Below are 18052 nucleotides of genomic sequence, written 5' to 3'. Positions count from 1 at the left end.
ACTTTTATTGATAGCACCATTGAGGCACATGCGAAAGCTAATTCTGAGATTCAATATGGTATCATAATTATGCTGGTGATATTTGTTAATTTTTTGTCTATAACATAGAACAATAGCACTATACCTGAGGAAAAATGAAATCATTTTCTTTTCCTCAAATCACTCGCAGAAGAAAAGTTTTCAAAATTACAGCATTCTAACTACTTTCCATGTTAGAGGGCAAAGGCAGAAGAGCAGGGATCATAGAAAACATGAGTATGACCTGCTACAGGGATTAAATTCTTCTTCTTGTAAATATGAAATAAAATCTAGGAGAAATATGCCTTTCAGAGAGTAGAAGACCCTGTGGCTTATGTGATTATCTCCCTCCAAAGAGCAGAAAGCCCTTTTGCTGACATCTATTAAAATAAACAAAAAAGGACGTTGGCATCATTTAAAGAGAACGAAGCACTGATTTGAGCCAAGTGTTGCATTGTAGATTTAGCAGATACAAAAACAAAACAAAAATAACTTCACAATTAAACAGGCCCACAAACTGAACTAAAGCCTCACTCCTCAGGAAGGATTAGAGAAAATGTTTTGTTCTGTTATTATCTGGTTTGCTATATTTCCTAAGATTCAGGGTTGATTTTAGCCAATAGTGACCAAATCTGAAACCTAGCTCATTCATACCTTATACTGTTTGGGGGCCTTTTATATAATTGCAGGAATTTATATGTAATGCACTGTGAAAGGCAACACTTAGGAAAATCTAATTTACAATTTTTCATGTAATTCTGGACAATGTTTGTAAAAATTTCTTCTCTGGAGTTCAGATAAATTTGGGGAAAATGTATATTTTGAGTAGTAATTTGATGTACTAGCATGTCCAGATGAATTGGGTGCACAATCTATTTAAAGAAAATTGTGGCACAAGAAACCTCTAAGTGTCAATACTTCTTGACTCTGCAAAAGGAATTTCGGGCAACCTTAAAAATATATAATCTTTTAAATCAGTGGAATTTTATATAGGTTTTCTTCTTCCCTTACTTGCACATTTATGAGAAAATGTTTACTGTAGCTTCTAAATTTGTATAGATTAAATTGGAAGTATTGTTTAGTAAGCTTAGTAAGTGTGTATGTCAGGAGAAACATACATGAAGTAAGATGGGCAAAAAGGCTTAGGAGTTAATATTTACAAAATTTTAGGGAAATTCATGAGTATGACAATAAGACCATCAATTGTAGATCATTTTGCCTTTGTACTTGTTTCTTTGGTTTTCAGGAGTACTTCTCTTTTGCTGTTGTGGGAAAAGTAACAAAAGTTACATCTAGAACATTTCCAACTTCTCTGCTAGTGCTAAAAAAAAATTGTAGCAATAACAACAAAACTCTTCTATAAAAATCATTTGAAAATTGTCATAGACTTGAAGCATAATTTTGTTGGTATAGTAGTACTATTGTCTCTTAAATTTTCAGAATAGACATTTCTGTTGTAAACTTAAAGTGACCTTCAATATGTTCAATGTAATTATCCTACATTTCATTGTGCCTTAATGTGAATATTAAGACTTAAACTACAGGTGATGTAGACATGCCTTTGTTTTCACATTGATACTTCTTCTTAAGCAACTCTCCCTTTTGATCCTTGATCATGAAAGCCACTTTAGATGTCCTTAGGGTTTGTAATAACTTTTTAAAAATCCATATGTTGTTTAATAGCAGCAGACTTTCTGCATGGGAAGGAAGTACATGATAAGGTGTCTGTAGGAGCCTATTGTCTTTGGTCATTGTAGTATATTCCCATTGCCTCTGCAAATCCAGTTCCTCCTCCTTTGCTGTGCTTCCTCCATTTTTTAAAAGAAATCATTTGGCTATACAGAACTGCCTCATGTCATTCTTTGCATACATCATCTTTGTTTTTTCTCTCTTCCGCATAATGGCCCAGCTTTCTGGGAGTAGCTGTTGTCCCAAATATGATCCTTTACTAAAATGGGGATTGAATAAAGGTGGAGCACAAATTATCTGGAAGCAAAGGAAAACTAGGCATTTGAAAAGGACCCAGAAAAAAAAAAAAACAAATAATGAACCAGAGTAGTTTCGATGAATTGCTGTAGAGGGAATTCTTGGTTTTGACACAAAAGGAACACATGAATACCAAGGAAAACCTAGGGAGAGAATCTCAGTAGGAAACCTGCCTCGTAGGCTGCTCAGGACAGAGGACTGAAGTCAGTAGCCCTCCAGAAATGAACAGAAAGAAATGTATTTTATGACTAACAGTTAAACATTCAAACATGCCGTTTTTGGAACACAAGGTACTTTGAGGAGTTGACATCCCTTCATAATTCATGTTCATTGTTCCTCTAAGTAAAATATGTGTCTCCCTTTAGTTATTCTGTTAGGAATTGTACTTTAAAGGCAAGAGGACATTTTTGATAATGCACATCTTAAGACTTTTCATTAAAGTACCAAATTTAAATTCTACCTTTTTGTGCACTCTGACATTTTTGTCTGGCATTTTCATTAATTTTGCGACATACATAAATGTAGCTGAAATGTTAACTGATCAATACTTTGTCTCTCTCATGTAGCACTAGCGCTCCGTTCCCCAAGGACCACACAGCAGAACAGAAATTAAATGTGTAAAATATCAAATGTTAATGTTAAACACAGCAGCACTTACTGTATAACGACAGAAAAGGCTAAAACAATTCCAAATGGACAGATGGTACCACAAATTATCTACAATCACATTTAAAGATTAAAGTTTGTCCTGTAAAATAATTCTTTGACGCACACTGAAGTGTGTCCTTTTACTGATAGCTCAGTTGTCCAATTATTTTTGTGCTCATTACAGTGAGAAATGACAGTACTGAAAAGAAAGAGAAAATGTGCACTCTTTCTTCCCCCATGTTGCACCCACTGACATCCACAAGAACACAAATGTCTGGTCAAGAGCCTGATGAAAATTAGGCCCAATTTATGAGACATTTCCATGTCTACAATAGATGATTCCCAAAGACGAGCAGTGCCTTCTGTACCACACATGTCTGTGTTCATTCTTAGGCAGACAATATTCACAGTAAAATTTTAAAACCAAACGCATTGCACACAAAATAAGCTCACGCCCGGAAACGTGTCTGCTTATATTTTATCCATCACCTTCCAGACCAATGCCTGTCTCTAATACCATCAGCTGGCTTTGACTCTTCCCCGTGGCATAGAGGTAGTGTTAAAGAAGCTGGAACTGTCCTAAGCCTACATTTCTTATTCTCTCTACTTTAATTGGCATAGGGATTAAAAGAAAAAAAAAGATTGTTTTTTACTTTTATTTCATTATTCTACATTTATTTTTGGACAGTAAATTAGAAAAGAAAAGTTAAAATAGAATAGAAAAAAGGCACTTAAACATTATAAAGTTTACTGACTTGGGCCTAAAACCAAGCCACATAATGATAGAAATGCCTGTGCTCTGTGAGGCGGTGGCATTTATAAAAAAGTGGGCCAAGTGGAACTGATATTATGATAATAGACACATGATCTATCAACAGGGCATGATGGAAACAATGTGTTTGTAACAACGGGGTGCTGTTCATACCCTTCTCCTAATGGAAAGCTGTTCTTTTCAATAAACTGGCCTAATTTTAAATATATAACTTAATATCTATAAGATGAATGAATATCCCAAGTAGTTTTTGTTCAGAACTGCTGTGATATTAAAATTACAAGGTATATGTATTTTAAAAACTCTTTTAGAAAGGAAATAATATCTGCTGTGTGGCCTTGGGCAAGCTACTTAACCTTTCTGTGCCTCAGTTTCTTCCTTCTGTATATTGGAAAACTAACACTATCTACGTCATAAGGTTGTTGGGAATATTAAATTCGCTAAAGCATGTAGAACAGTTCCTTGACACATAATAAGTACTTAACAAATATTAGTGGTTGTTTTTGTCATTATTGTGGAAGGATATTTTTATATTAGAACTTAATCAGAGGTTAGAATAAATGATTGATAAGGAATTATAAAGTAGTTTAGAATATAAATGGAAACTCCAGGAAAATGTGCTACAATAGTACTAAGCTATGTTTATCATGATTTAATAACTAGCTTCATTAGAGCAAACCCTTATTTATCTGGCATCATTGAAGAATGAGCTTTCCATATAAGAAAAGATTTCAGCTTAACTGATTGGTTCATAGATTGGTCAACTGATTTTGTCAGCTATTTATACTGGGAGCTTACTAAGTGCTAGATACTGTGCAGGTGATGCTGGAGTACTAGGCTAAAAAGGCAGGGTTCCCATTCTCATAGAACTCCCAGTGCAGGTCTAATAAATGACATTTGGTTTTGTTATTAGTTGTTTTAATCACATTCAATAGAATGTGATTCAGAGCTTCTTTTTTTCCAGTGAAATACAGGTAAAATTTTGGGTTCTTCTCCAAAGTACTCTTACTGTGTGTTCACATTGTAGTTCACGTTCTCTTTTTTCACCATCCGTGTCAGCAGGCCCTTTCCCACCTTTACTATGCCTGATTCCCTCTTTTTTTTTTTTTTTTCAAGCCTCTTGCATTCAGCTTGTGTTTCATAGGACTGAATCCATCAGACACTGACTACCAGCTAAGACAAATACTATTACATTTCTTCTCCAGTGAAATTTGACCCCCTTACAGTCAAATCACTCAAGTAATATCATGTAAATGTACATAAGTTGGTCAGAATTCCAGTGCTTGAGGTGTTTTTTTTTAGAATCAAAAGGAAATTGCAAAAAAAAAAAAAGCTGCCATCTTGAATTTCATTTTACTCAAGTGACCTCCAGAAGTCAGAAGTTTATGAAGACTTACACAATACACTGTAATGCTAAAGTGTTCAAAATGAATGTTGCTGAACAAATAATACAATTATCTACATTTCTGTGCTTTCAAATTTTACAAACAGCTGTGAGGAATGATTTTGGAAGGAGTGAATCAAAAATGGCAGCATGATCTTTACAGGAGAATTTTTTTTTTGCATCTGTTATATGACCCCATAGAACCTGGAAGTAATAGTCCAAAACAGACATAGAAACTCAATATCATTTTTTCTCATCAATGTCAAAGTACCTCCTGGCTAGGGAAGAATCAGAATAAAGTTTGCTTAATAGTACCACAATATATTTATTATGAGAAAGAGCTACAAAAAGAATATTGAGAGAGACAGAGAGAGAGAGATTTTTTTTTTTCTAAAACTTAACGACAATGACAATCTCTTTCTTTAGGGAGACAACAACATGTCTATGGGAAGCAGGCTGCCTAACTTTCTGGTAACTTACAACACAAAAGGACATACACACTCTTTGTTCCATGTGCTCAGACATTAATGAAAGTCCCATACAAGGCCTGAGAGGAAGACAGAGCTCAAAGTACTAAACAGATGTGCATACACTCATTTGAATGGTAATACTAAAATGTTGATTTGTTACTATAATTATGGCTCTTCTTGCAAGCCCCCATAATAAAGTTGTATTCTGCTAAACTGGCAACTATAAGGAAGCATAAGGTACTCATATTCGAACAAACATGAAAATAAAATAAAGGATTTCAAAAGAACCACTCTACTTAAACTTCAAACTGAAATCCTGAATAAACCAAAATAATGTGAGAGAAGAAAATCCCAGCTAAAGCTCAGAGCAAAGTATTCTTTTGGATATTCTAGCTCTGCCAGTTGGTCTCATCAGCAGTTTTTAAATAATCAAAGTAAAAGGCCACAAGATGAACATATTAAAGGACTCTTTGGATCTATCGAATTCTCACTAGTGACTTTTTAAAAGCTAGAAATCTCAGAAATAATAAAACATCTCTTAAATAGGTCACATCCACTTCCAATTGAATCGCATGTTAAAGCATTACCAAGTAGCACTGGCAGCATTCTACTACCAATGATTTTCATATCTTGAAAAAAAAATAACTACAGAACAAATAAAATCAAATTGAGAATGGTCGAGATTATTACTATTATTATTTTTCACATGGAGGACTTTCCTTGGCTGTCCTATTGGGGTTTGGAATTATGCAATATGTAAAATTTTACTTTTTAACTGTCACAGAGAAAATGATACATTGGCTGAGATGTCTTGCGTTCCGGAAATCTGAGGGGGGAAAATGTATTCTTAGACTCAGACCTTGTACAATCCATCAGGTTCCTGCCCACGGCAAATCTGTCCAGTCAAGTCTTAAAATAGGAGTTTTAAAATGGCCACATCAACATAACTGTTACTATAGCCACAGAAACATGCAGCTCTGATTACTGAATTTAATGAATAACAATGTAAGTAATACAGTATGATCATACCACAAAAGCAGCGAGACTCCTTGGGGGTGAATCCCAATCAAAGCAACTATTAACGTAGTATGCAGCATTTACCAGCACCATGACACAACGTTTCATTCTGATAAAGTTTCTTAGTAGCAGCTGTAAGGAAAATGAAAATATTATTATAATTTGCAAGACTAAAAACCATCAGATATACTGCAAAATTCTTCAAGCTTATTGTGACTTAAAAAGGATTCAGAAAGTTAATAAAGTTACAAGAACATACCAAACAATTTGGCTCGCAAGTTAAAGAATTTATTTCTGAGAAAGTGAAAAGAACTGCTTTCTTAACTAAATACAATTTTTAAAATAATGTTAACATGTAGGTTGGACTACCTTTGCTCACAAGAAAATAAAATTCTAACAGACTAAAATTTCTTTTTGCTACTTACATACTATGCACCTTTATTAATTTTAAACTCTTAAATCTTATTGTAGTTTTAAGATTCATCAAATGGTTTAATTTTAAGATATTTCAAAGTGAAGTTGGAATGTTTTTATTTAGGGTCTTATAGAAAAACCTATCCAGAATTCTTATAGACAACAAAATGTTTTCACCATTTTAGTAGAACTCCTCCCATTCTTACTATCATATTATCTATCTTTCTATCTATCTATCTATCTATCTATCTATCTATCTATCTATCTATCTATCTTCTATCTATCTATATCTGTAACTCTCCCACAAAAAATTTAACCTATATTTTCTCATAATTTTGCAAGTAGGGAAAAATGTATGGTAACCAAGTGCTTTATAAAATTTCTTATTAAAACAAACATATGAAAATTGATATAATTAGAAATTAAAATTTAAAATTAAGGCATGACTACGACTGTAAAAAAGAATAGCCCATGTAGAATTTGATGGTTCAAAAAATTACCACAGCTATATTAATAGTTAGAACAATTATATGTCTGCAAATTAACATTTTGCTACTTCCCAATATACTTCAACACTGATCTAATATTTTAAAGAAGTAGCTATGTAAAGTTTACTGAGGTCATACACAAAAAATTGTGTAAATATAGGTACATGTATGTGCATGCCAGTTTTAACAAGTTGCTAAAATTGAAATTCCTTGCTGGCAAAGTAGGGTCTATCTATTAGTTTTCCTTCTTTGCCCCATCACCTTACATTAAGAACTACTTTTATTACTTTTATGTATAATTGTGGTAAAATGTTATTTACATTTCTACTTAGACATTGCATTTGTAACTCAAATACTTCCTTTAAACAACCAAATACTCCATTGTTTTGCTGAATTTATTAGATTAAAAGTAAAAATATTTACACATCTAATATTACAAAAATTATTAAATATTTCAAGGCACAAATATGTTCAGCAAACTTTTTAGCTGTAACAAATACATTTTAGTTTAGCTCCTTGAATCAGATGTAAACGTTTTTAAAAGGGGTGGTTTAGCACTTTTTAAAAACTTGATATTAAGTCTAATTTAAAATTATAAGCAATAGATATCAAGCTCAATTTAAATTCCCTTCATGATAGAAAAATCGATTTCCTGATTCTGACTTTCTTAGCTAAAAACAATAAAAGTTTACTTCTGAAAGATCATAGTTAAAATCTAATTAGTAGGAAGGTTTCCCTTAGAAGATGGAGCCTCCTCGCATCTGGATTAGAGGGAAGAGCTTATGCTGGGCTCGCTTTACACACACCTGCATCATACCTGTGGGTGGTCTGGACGTATATTTGAACCTCAGCTTTTGGTGTTCTCATTTACACATTCCATGGCAATCAAATTGCATTTTATGTTCAAAATGATCACTTTTGCTAACGCATGAATACATATCCATTAAATGCATCACCTACAGTATCCCCTTTCCTTTATGACCACCCCCATCCAATTTATTAGTTTGGTATTGTCCTTGTTTGATCTTTTAAAGAAAGGAAGGAAGAAAGAATCAGAAAGAATGAAAAAAAAAAGCGCCATTTTCAATAAGTAGATGATCAAAAATTCCAGTCTTCCCCCCTCCATACCTTTAAAGTTTATTTGAATTTACTTAGATGTTTTACAGATATAATCAGGTCTTCCCAGAGGGATTAATCTTTTCTTGCTTTTTACCTGTTTAGAGAGTCTGTTTTCCTCTTCAATGTACTTCTGTTCTTTGGGTATTAATGTTCGTAAGCTGGCTTTCACCTATACATCAACATATGTGTCTGTTATGGATTAATATATTACAAATGTTTACAAGTTTTTCACGCAGTTCAATTTGCAATAATTTCTAAAGTTTCAAAGTCCTGGCTGCTGTGCTCATAAAATATAAATGTATACAGTTGCACATGCATGCGCTTCCCTTTCTTATGCCGGCAGACAGCGGCCAGAACACAACCGCAGCAGCATTCGCCAACTATAACAGAAAGTGTGGGTGTGCCAGGCAGTGGCAGAAGCGTATTCTCCAGGATACATCAAGGTTTAGAGAAAATGAGGAATGACAGAAATTCTCTACAAATCAGGAACAAAAGCTTTCATGAAACTGAACTCTTTAGCAGTACAAAAAAGCCAAAGTTAAGACTTACAGCATTAAAAATCACATCTATTTCAAGATAGATGACCCCCTTTGTTGGCCCTGTCAGCTGCTTGTTTTTCAAGACGTAGGCTTTCTGTTCACCATTTTGAATCTGCGGGAAAAGGACATGACAGCCGTCTGTCTCGCGGTCTCCACTGAATACACTCCCTCAGTGACCTTTGACCCCCAGCTGCTGAAACTGACAGAGAACCCAAAACAACTGTGGCAATTCTGACAAGTACCTGTTCATTACCAGGATCAAGTCTGTCAGGAAAAATTAACTATCATGGGATTCAACATGGCCGTGAATTGAGTATGTTAAAATTTTTAGTGTTCTTATTACAGACCTTGGTTGAGAAATGACAGACACAGAGCTGAGAGTTTTCTTTTCTTTCTTTCTTTTTTTTTTTTTTTCGTGAGCAAAAGCAACACAGAACAGTGTGTCAGGTGAATAAAACTTACAGACAGCAATGGTATAGCAACTTTGCCCAGAAAGTCAGCACTTCGATCCCGATCTTCATCATAAACTGTCACTTCAAGAACTGAATGGATATCTTTAATGTTGCTGCATAATAAATATATGTAAGAAAAAAAGATTTCATCAGTGGGAGCAAGAACAAGAATAGTTTTGAAAATATAGATAGCTCCAGCTGATTTTATGTGTGTTTGTAAGCATGCTATTTGCATACAGACATACACAAGGTAGCTTGGTATCTGACAGAATTTCCCATAATGCACCTAAGTCAACTATAGTGATGGTTCTATTATCTGTAACTTTAAACACCATTGTAATTTCAAGTTATCATTTTTTAATGAAATATAATTTCCCATCTGAATGGGCACTGGGCACAGAGTAAGTTATTTAAAAAATCAAGAAGTAGCACTGGTAGTTTTTAGACTTTTCCTTCTTCTAATTATCACAATTCATACCTTCCCATTAACCCTACATAAAACACCACCAGGTTTGATATCAGCAAGAGTTACAGTATATTTTATGTAATTATTCTTTTTTATAATAATAGGACATCTCCTATTATTTATTTGTTTATAGCCCTCACCAAATCATTGACTTAGTTTCTGTTAGATTTATAGTAAAAATTAAGAAGCACAGAAAACAGAATGGAAAAAATGTAACATATAGTTATTGTACCACCCTGGAATTTAGAAATTAAGCAGTGTTCCATTATATTCCAAAGACAACATATGTTAATAAACGACTGCGTGAGCTCTTCATATTTTTGTTTCTGGAAAATAAGTGCAAATTGTTGACAACATTTATTCTTTGATCAAACTGTTTACCAAGAAAACATAAATAAGAGAAAACAATAAAGTGCATATATTCATTACTGAAAAATTGCAACCATATGTAAGGAGAGGCTTTATCAGGGCACAATCAATTAATGGCTTTGATAATAATCAAACCTATTCATTCAATTATGCATTCTGGAGAAAAACACTCTCCGCAATCTTCTTAGGAGTACAAGTCTCCTGACCAGGCTTTTATCTCTTGTAAAAATGTGGAATTCCTTAAAAATAAATTGGTCAGACAGTTAAAGCTTATTGGTTACTGGCTCTTAAGCAGAGACATAATAAATTGATGAAGAATTTCACAGTTTTTCATATACAAAAAAATAGAATTATGTTAGAAAACTTTAAAGAAGTACTTCTGTTTGGAGAATTTTCCTTTGTTCAGAGTTCATTTCAAAAGCTCCGTTTAAAAAACCGAACTTAGGAGTTACTATAAGTGTAGCATTGGCAGCTTTTACAGTGTATGACTGAAAAGGTTTACAAACTTCCTAAAACAAAAGGAAAATTAACTCAAAGGATATTTTGGTATCTAGGACAATACTTAATATTCTCATTGTGCTAAAATGAAAAGAACCAAAACTAAAGCATCTGCCGAATTCAAGACTGGATTGTTTGCTGATTTCAGCAAAGGAACAAATAGAGCTTTGTCTTCCTTGGTGTCAATGCAATTGGGAAGAATTTCAATAGAAAGTATAAAAGGAAGAAGCGGTATGGTGATTCAGTTAATGGAAGCAAAATCCATAGCCAAATCATGCAAAAAGCACAGTTTTAAAAAATGTCTATGAAAACAAAGAAAAATGCCATACCCTTTCCCCCAGGTTTCACTTTCAGGAAGGTAGGAGGAAAATTCATTGTTGTTAGCAAAGGCAGGCCAGATGCATTGAGTTGTGAATCAGTTAAGAATAAACACACACATTTTTTTTTAAACCCTCAAAAATAAATCAAATTTAACACAATTTTGGAATCAGAGCCCAAAGAAATGCCTACTTACAATGTGAAGACTTTGTTCCACTCAGGATTGAGATTTTTGTAGACAGTATGTGTTAGCAGTCTATCATTGTTCAGCTCTACCACACAAAATGGGTCGCTTTTTCCTACAAGAGATTTTTGGTAAATATTTTTAGTGTAGCTAGCACCCACAGTTCACAGTGTCAAGATCACAGCATATCTCTTTTGCAAAAAGTTTTATAGTAAACAAAAAAGTGAAGTACAATTTTAAAAATTAAAAAAAGAAACCACCATCAAAATAGAGTTAGATGTAACTGGTTGATGTTAGCAATTGTTATGATTCATAGCAATTTAGAGCCTGAAAAAAGTAAAAGAGACAAAATTATATAGCTGGCACTTCAATTCGCAATTTTTAAAAGCAAAAATAATTCTATAACTGGCAATTATGATGGAGAATGTGATGCATGTCCATCCCTAAATCAGTTTTTATAGAAATCTGTAAAAGCCATTTGAAAATTTCAGCCCCTTTACTCTAAGGCATATATTTTTTCAACTCATCTGATTCACTATTAACAGGAATTTCTAATCAAGTTTATTTTGGAAAAACTACTATATTGCAAAATTATAATATTTTAATTGAACTAAGATTGAGTTACTTTCTTCTGAGATATCTATGACATCACAAGAAGGTAAATTAGACCCTCTGAGGCAGAAAAAAAATCTACCATTTGAAACTAAACATCAACAATCAATATGCATGTTAAAGAGCAGTATTTTTTTTTTTTCTGTTCACTGAAAATAAAGGATTTGGAAGTTATCATCTGTTTATAACAACTCTGTCCTGCCATACTCAAATCTCATCCTTTCGGCAATTATATTTTGTGAAGTTCTCAATATTTTTGTAATGTTATGCCCTGTATTATAAGAACCCATAAAGTCAGAGGCTCTATGGGGGAAGCATTAATGATATTAGTGCAGCATGTAATTTGTTTGATACCTTATACAAATGACAATGAAATCAATATTTAGACAAAGCTGTCCAGAGGTCATATCTTTTAAACTACAATATTGATTTAGACTACATAAGAGGTTAATGTGCATATTATTAACTTTAATGATAAAGAATAATTGTTTTAAATGCATTGTGAATTGTAGTCACAGTAGTTTACACTTCTGCAAAAGCTTAAATATCATTGAAGATTTTCAATTAAATTTTAATGGGAAGGAATTCATTAGCTATCAGTGACAGATAAGCTATGTATTCCCATACAGCAGTGTATTTACTTTCCATATTGCAATTCTTAAAATGAGCTGTACAAACTTTGACTCACCTTTAATTTATTAACTTTATATTAAAAAAGAGATTTAATATGTGCGTGTTAGTTCAGTGGCCTCATATATCCCAGGATAATTGCATAATTTAACATCATGGTAGTCTTCTCAATTTTGGGTCTTGGGAATAATTTTAAATAAAGAATAGAGAACTGGAAGTCTTAAAGGTCTGGTGAAAATGGCACTTCTGGCTAGGGATCTGTATTATCTTTTTTCCTCCAATCGTCTTCATCCTCTTGCCTACAAGTTACCACCCTCACTTTCAGCTCACACACTCCATGGAAGATAGTGATCAGAAAAGAATATTTTGTTCCTTAAAACACACTGCAATAGGTTTTATTTGGCACATCAACAACTTTATTTTCTCCCATAGAATTCAGACATAAGCATAAACAGGCAGATTCAAACAGTTTTCCAAATACAGTTAAATGTAAGATACTAGGCAACACTTTTCAAAATAACCGTGCCACATCTTAGGTAGTTAGTAGGTCACACGCATAGGAAAAGCTGGGTAATGTTTTCACTGTCGGGTCAATCAACTAACAAATATTTATTACTTACCATGTAGCAGGCAGTGTTCTATTTGTTGGGGAAACGGCAGTGAATTAAACAATTTTAAAAAAATCCCTGGCTTCATGGAGTTTACATTGAAGAAGAAGACAGACAATAAATACATTTCATAGTATCTTAGAAGGTGATAAATACTATGGGGAAAAATAAAGATGGGAAAGGTAATAGGGAGTGTTGGTATGTATGTGCAATTTTTAAAAGGGCTGCAGAGAAAGTTGTGCTAAGACAGTGACATGCAGGCAAAGAAATGAAGGAGGTGAGCCTTGGGTGACCCAGAGGAACTGGCTGGAAAAACCAGAGAAGTGGCTGGGCCAGGCATTTCCAGGAATATACAGGAAGCCAGTGTGGCTGGGGGAATGTTTTGGGGAGATCAGGCAGGCAGGGGGTTGGAAGGGCAGTAGTAGGTGACACAGAGAGGTCTGGAGAGAGCGGCAGTGGCAGGTCTCTGAAAAAACCTGGTTTTAACTCTCTTTAAGTGGGGAGGTTTTGAGGGGTTTGATAAGAGCAGTGACATGCTCTGATAGCTGCTGTTTGGAAAATAAGGTAGAGAAAGGACAATGGAGGGGTAGGAAGAAGAGTTAGGAGGCAATTGCAATAATCTAGGTGGTGGAATGAGGTTAGATTCTGGATATATTTTGAAGGGAGAATCAACAGGATTTGCAGATGTCAATATTTAATCATCTAATATACCCTCATATTATTATTTGATGGTGAAAAACAATTCATTGATCTTAGGCGATCATTTTTTCCCCCTCCCCCCCCCCCCCCCACCAAGGAGAATAAGCATTCAGCAAGGTGCTCAGACTAGATATTTCTAGAATCTGACAAACAGGCTAAGTTTAGGTTAAGGAGAGAGCAGGCAATTTTATCTTTACTTTCTATTCTTTTTCTTTTAAAAAGGTATCTTTTTACAGTTATCAGTAATGGATGCCAACATCAGGTCTTTCCACACTATGTTATGTTTGACTTATTTAGGAAGTATCCTTCTGTCACTGCATGATTCAAGGGCAATTAAAAATTAACAGCAATTTCAACCAAAATAATAGTAAATATACAACATCAAATTCTGTAAACTTACCACTAAAAAGCACGGACTACAGTTGTATTTTTAAAAAGTGACTACATATAGTTAGTATGCTTATCTAGTTTGCTAAATAATCCTTTAAATGACTGCTTTTTCAGACCTAAATTTTACAGCCTTGATTATCTGCCACTTAAACAAACAAAACCAATCAGAGAAATACTAGTGATGGAACTAACCATTAATTATCTCCTTAATTATTCCTTCCTTTCATCCTTTTATCATTCCATTTAGGCCCTCTGATAGGCTGCTCTGCTTGCTGAGAGTACCTGGGTTGTGGGGTTGACTCTAGGATGAAGTTGATGTCTCTAAAGTGCACTATATTCTGCAAAGTTCCAGACAGTGATACGAAGCAGCCCTCTGTAATGTTTTTATTCAATACCGTGTGGCTAGAAGGGCAAAGAATGAAGGCAGCATCCAAAGTTGAAGAATATTTTGTTTCTGATAATTTCTGAGAGCCTAAATATATGAGAACACAGATTATATAATCTATTGTCTCCCTCTGACTCATTTTTGTCACAAGACTAAAGCAGACCTGTGGGTTTCAACTGACTTTTCTTGAAGCCCCATTATTTTGGCTAAAAAGAGTCAATCCCTCTCCTTAGCAATGCTAGAAACTGGAGAATTTGGTTCAGATAGAAAATAGAAATGGTGACAGTGCTGGTTGAGGGCAGGGGCTGTGGGATTGATTGCTTTAATCGCCATGAAAGCTAGGAAGGAAATCAGCGTTCCTTGAGGACATGGCAATTTTCCATGTTGACAATTTTCTAGAGAGAAATAGGAATGCTTTTTGAAGCATTCATTACTTATTGAGTGGTTGCTCTGCTCACCCCAGAATTATAAGTATGATTAAGACATAGTCCAGCTCTCAAGGCATGCACAGTTTAGAGGACACGATAGACATGTAAATACACAATTATGATGCAGAATTGTAAGGGCCGTAATAAAGGTAAGTGAAGGGTGCAACAGGAGCAATAAGAAGGAGGCATGCCATTCTATAACTCTAGAACATAAAGAGGGAAAGGAAGCAAAGAGTTTTCCAGCGGCTATGACTCTGGTGATCTATGGTGATTGTACAGCTCTATCACAGTGCTTTTAAAAGCGAAGGACAATGACATAAAAAGTAGGCTGACATTTTATGATGAGGAATTTTTCGCTTAAATGTATTTGTATATTCCTTTAATAGTCTCTATAATACAAAAACCTAGATATGTGTTACCTAACTACTATAACTAGATACATAAAAATATTACATTAAGACTCATACTTTTATCCATAATCTAGTTAAATACTAAGGGCTATTTTTTCCTATGGGTCTTTATTTTTTTAAAAAAATCTCCCAGGAGAATTAACATTTGAGAGACTCTTTTACCCTAACTCATAAAACAGAATCTGTAACAGAATTTAAAGCATATATTCTATTGTCCCAATCCTTTTTCAGGGGTGAAAAGCCATTCCTACAACAATAAAACAAACATCAGAATTGTCTCCAATGGGCGTCTTTTCTGGCAATCTTCAAAACAGCACCAAGGATTAAATGGGGTGCACTGACTGGCTAATTCTCTATCACTCTTAGTCCTTGCTCTTTGAGGTCACAACACTGACATATTGATAAAGAATGTGGGAAAGTCTGTACCGCCCCTGCTCACTTGCTACCTGTTTTGTGGGCAAGTGGATGACTTCAGTTTGTGCAAACTACTGGTTTGAGCATTAAAGTGACTCAAAAGATACTGAATGATATTCTTGCTCCCGCAATAGAGAGTTAATCCTGATCCATCAGTGGTGGGCTTTGTCCAGGGTCATTTTGCTGCTGACAAGGAGCACAGTTTGCTGGATGTGATGTGTTATAAAAATGTGTGTGTATGAGGACCCAGTGACCACCTCTTTGTTGCCATGTCTGAAAACACAGAAGGCTTTCAATAGCATGGAAAGCAATTCAGACCCATGGGGGCCTTTTATTTTGCACCTACTTTGCACAAATTAAGTTCTTTCACTTAATTTTCTCAGTTGCCACAGTTTGAAATGACTATTTTCATCTTTTAAAAAATATAATCAAGGTTGCCATCTATCCCTTATAGAAACTGGAATTTCAATCATAACATATAATAATGTTATAGTTGAGGGGAATTCCATAGGGTCCATCAGAACAGAAAGCAGCATATGTTGAAGACATCTTCCATCCTCCTTTTATCACTGGAGATGGGGCTTTGACCTTATCCTTTTCCATCAACTGACCTAAACATATTTTAAACATCTGATTGGTAGAATTACATTAACTCACACTCTTAACTAGGTCCCCACTGGGTCTGATTCTGGGACTGAATAATAATAATAAGCCTTCTCTTTTCTCACTGAGTCATGAAGCAGATTTCATTATGGCAAGAAAATTGACACCCTAGAGTTGTGGCTTTCAACCTACTAGATCAAATACTTTTTTTTCATATTGAAGATTTTGTAATGTCCTCTTTACTATCCTGGAATAAAACTGACTGACACACAATTTCAAATTTTAATATAATACCAGAACTGTATTATAAAGGACGACTAAATAGAAAGTTGTTTACAATAAAATCATACCTTGATTTATTCAACAAATATTTATTGAGTGCCTATTATGTGCCAGGCCATACAAACAGAAAAGGGAAATGTGTCCACTGTCTTCGAATTTACTTACAGTGGGAATGGGGGAGAAAGAGAATAAATACCAAACAAAGTTACTAGATATATTGTATATTAGAGAGTGATATGTGTTAATAAAAAAACAAAACAAAACAAAACAAAACAAAAACAGAAAAAAATAGAGTAGGAAAAGGGGTTTGGAGAGGGTAGAGGATGGGCACTGCTGATAGATTTAATTGGGGTGGTCTGAATCGGCCTCATTAAGAAAGTGAGGTCTGAGCAAAGAACTGAAGCGGGTAAAGGAGTAGCCAAGTAGAAAAGTGGACAAAAGTAGAGAAACACTTCTGGAGAAAAGTGATTCAGGTAGAGAAAGAGCTAGACCAAAAGCCTGGTGTGCTTGAGGCCTCTGATACTGGGGCAGGATGTGCAACGGGAAGGTGAGTAAAAGATGTCAGAAAAGTAATGGGGAATAAGGTAATTAAGTGCCTTGGACACCATCTTAAGGTCTTTGGTGTATACTGTGTGAAATGGCAGCCATTTGCAAGGCTTGAATCAATACTACTATGTATTTCAGGATGCAATCTAGGCTTAGACAATCATGAAACAGATTTTAAATGTATAGCAATATCTATATTTAAATTCAGGATTAAATTTTCATTATGTAAATTTACATCATGTAGGATATGTAGCATCCGCAACCCCAGTTACCAAACACCAGTATGCTCCCCAGTCATTATGGCAACTAAAATTCCCTCAAAAATCTTCAAAACACCCATTGGGGCAATACTACCCTCCTCCTAATTGATAATCATTGTCTAACAGCAATAATTCTTAAACATTTTGATCTTAGGAACTCTTAAAAATTATTAAGGATCTCAGAGAGTTTTTATGTGGGCTATATCTATTAAAATTTACCATGTTAGGAATGAGAACATTAAAAATATTTATTAATTCACTAGAAATAATAAATCCATGACCTGTTAACATTGGAATAATCAAAGATTATGTAGCCCTTGGAAAACTCCATTGTATACTCATGAAAGAATGAGAATAAAAAAGGCAAATAATATCTTAGTATTATTATGAAGATAGTTTTGGCTTCAGAGATCTCTGAACGGGTCTTGAGGGTCCCCAGAGGTTCCTGAACCACACCTTGAGACCCGAAGGTAATGGAAATAGATAAAGCTCAATGTAAATATAAATTTAATTCCTCTGGGATCTAGAACTATCTGAAAAATAATATTTACAGAATTGTGTGTAACTGGATGCATTTTTGAGTCTTGGAATTGAACCATATTGATAAATGTTGGGAAGCTCAAAATTAATGACAGAAGAATAA

At 34.4% G+C, this 18052-nt stretch overlaps 1 protein-coding gene across 4 annotated transcripts in view; it reads right to left on the bottom strand.

The window, feature by feature from the left end:
- MCTP1 (multiple C2 domains, transmembrane 1) overlaps positions 1–18052 on the bottom strand; it is a 409939-nt gene that overhangs the window by 177655 nt on the left and 214232 nt on the right. For all 4 annotated transcript variants that reach the window (XM_011989444.1, XM_011989446.1, XM_011989445.1 and 1 more), the window contains 5 exons: positions 11155–11257; positions 9318–9420; positions 8866–8967; positions 8411–8485; positions 6308–6427 (listed from right to left, as the gene is read on the bottom strand). In XM_011989444.1, the coding sequence (XP_011844834.1) occupies positions 6308–6427; positions 8411–8485; positions 8866–8967; positions 9318–9420; positions 11155–11257 (503 nt within the window). The remainder of the gene's footprint in view (positions 1–6307; positions 6428–8410; positions 8486–8865; positions 8968–9317; positions 9421–11154; positions 11258–18052) is intronic.

This window comes from Mandrillus leucophaeus, unplaced genomic scaffold, assembly GCF_000951045.1.
Source record: "Mandrillus leucophaeus isolate KB7577 unplaced genomic scaffold, Mleu.le_1.0 Scaffold353, whole genome shotgun sequence".
NCBI lineage: Eukaryota > Metazoa > Chordata > Mammalia > Primates > Cercopithecidae > Mandrillus > Mandrillus leucophaeus.
The sequence above is the reverse complement of the archived record's forward strand: the minus strand, read 5'-3'. Positions and strand labels throughout refer to the sequence as shown.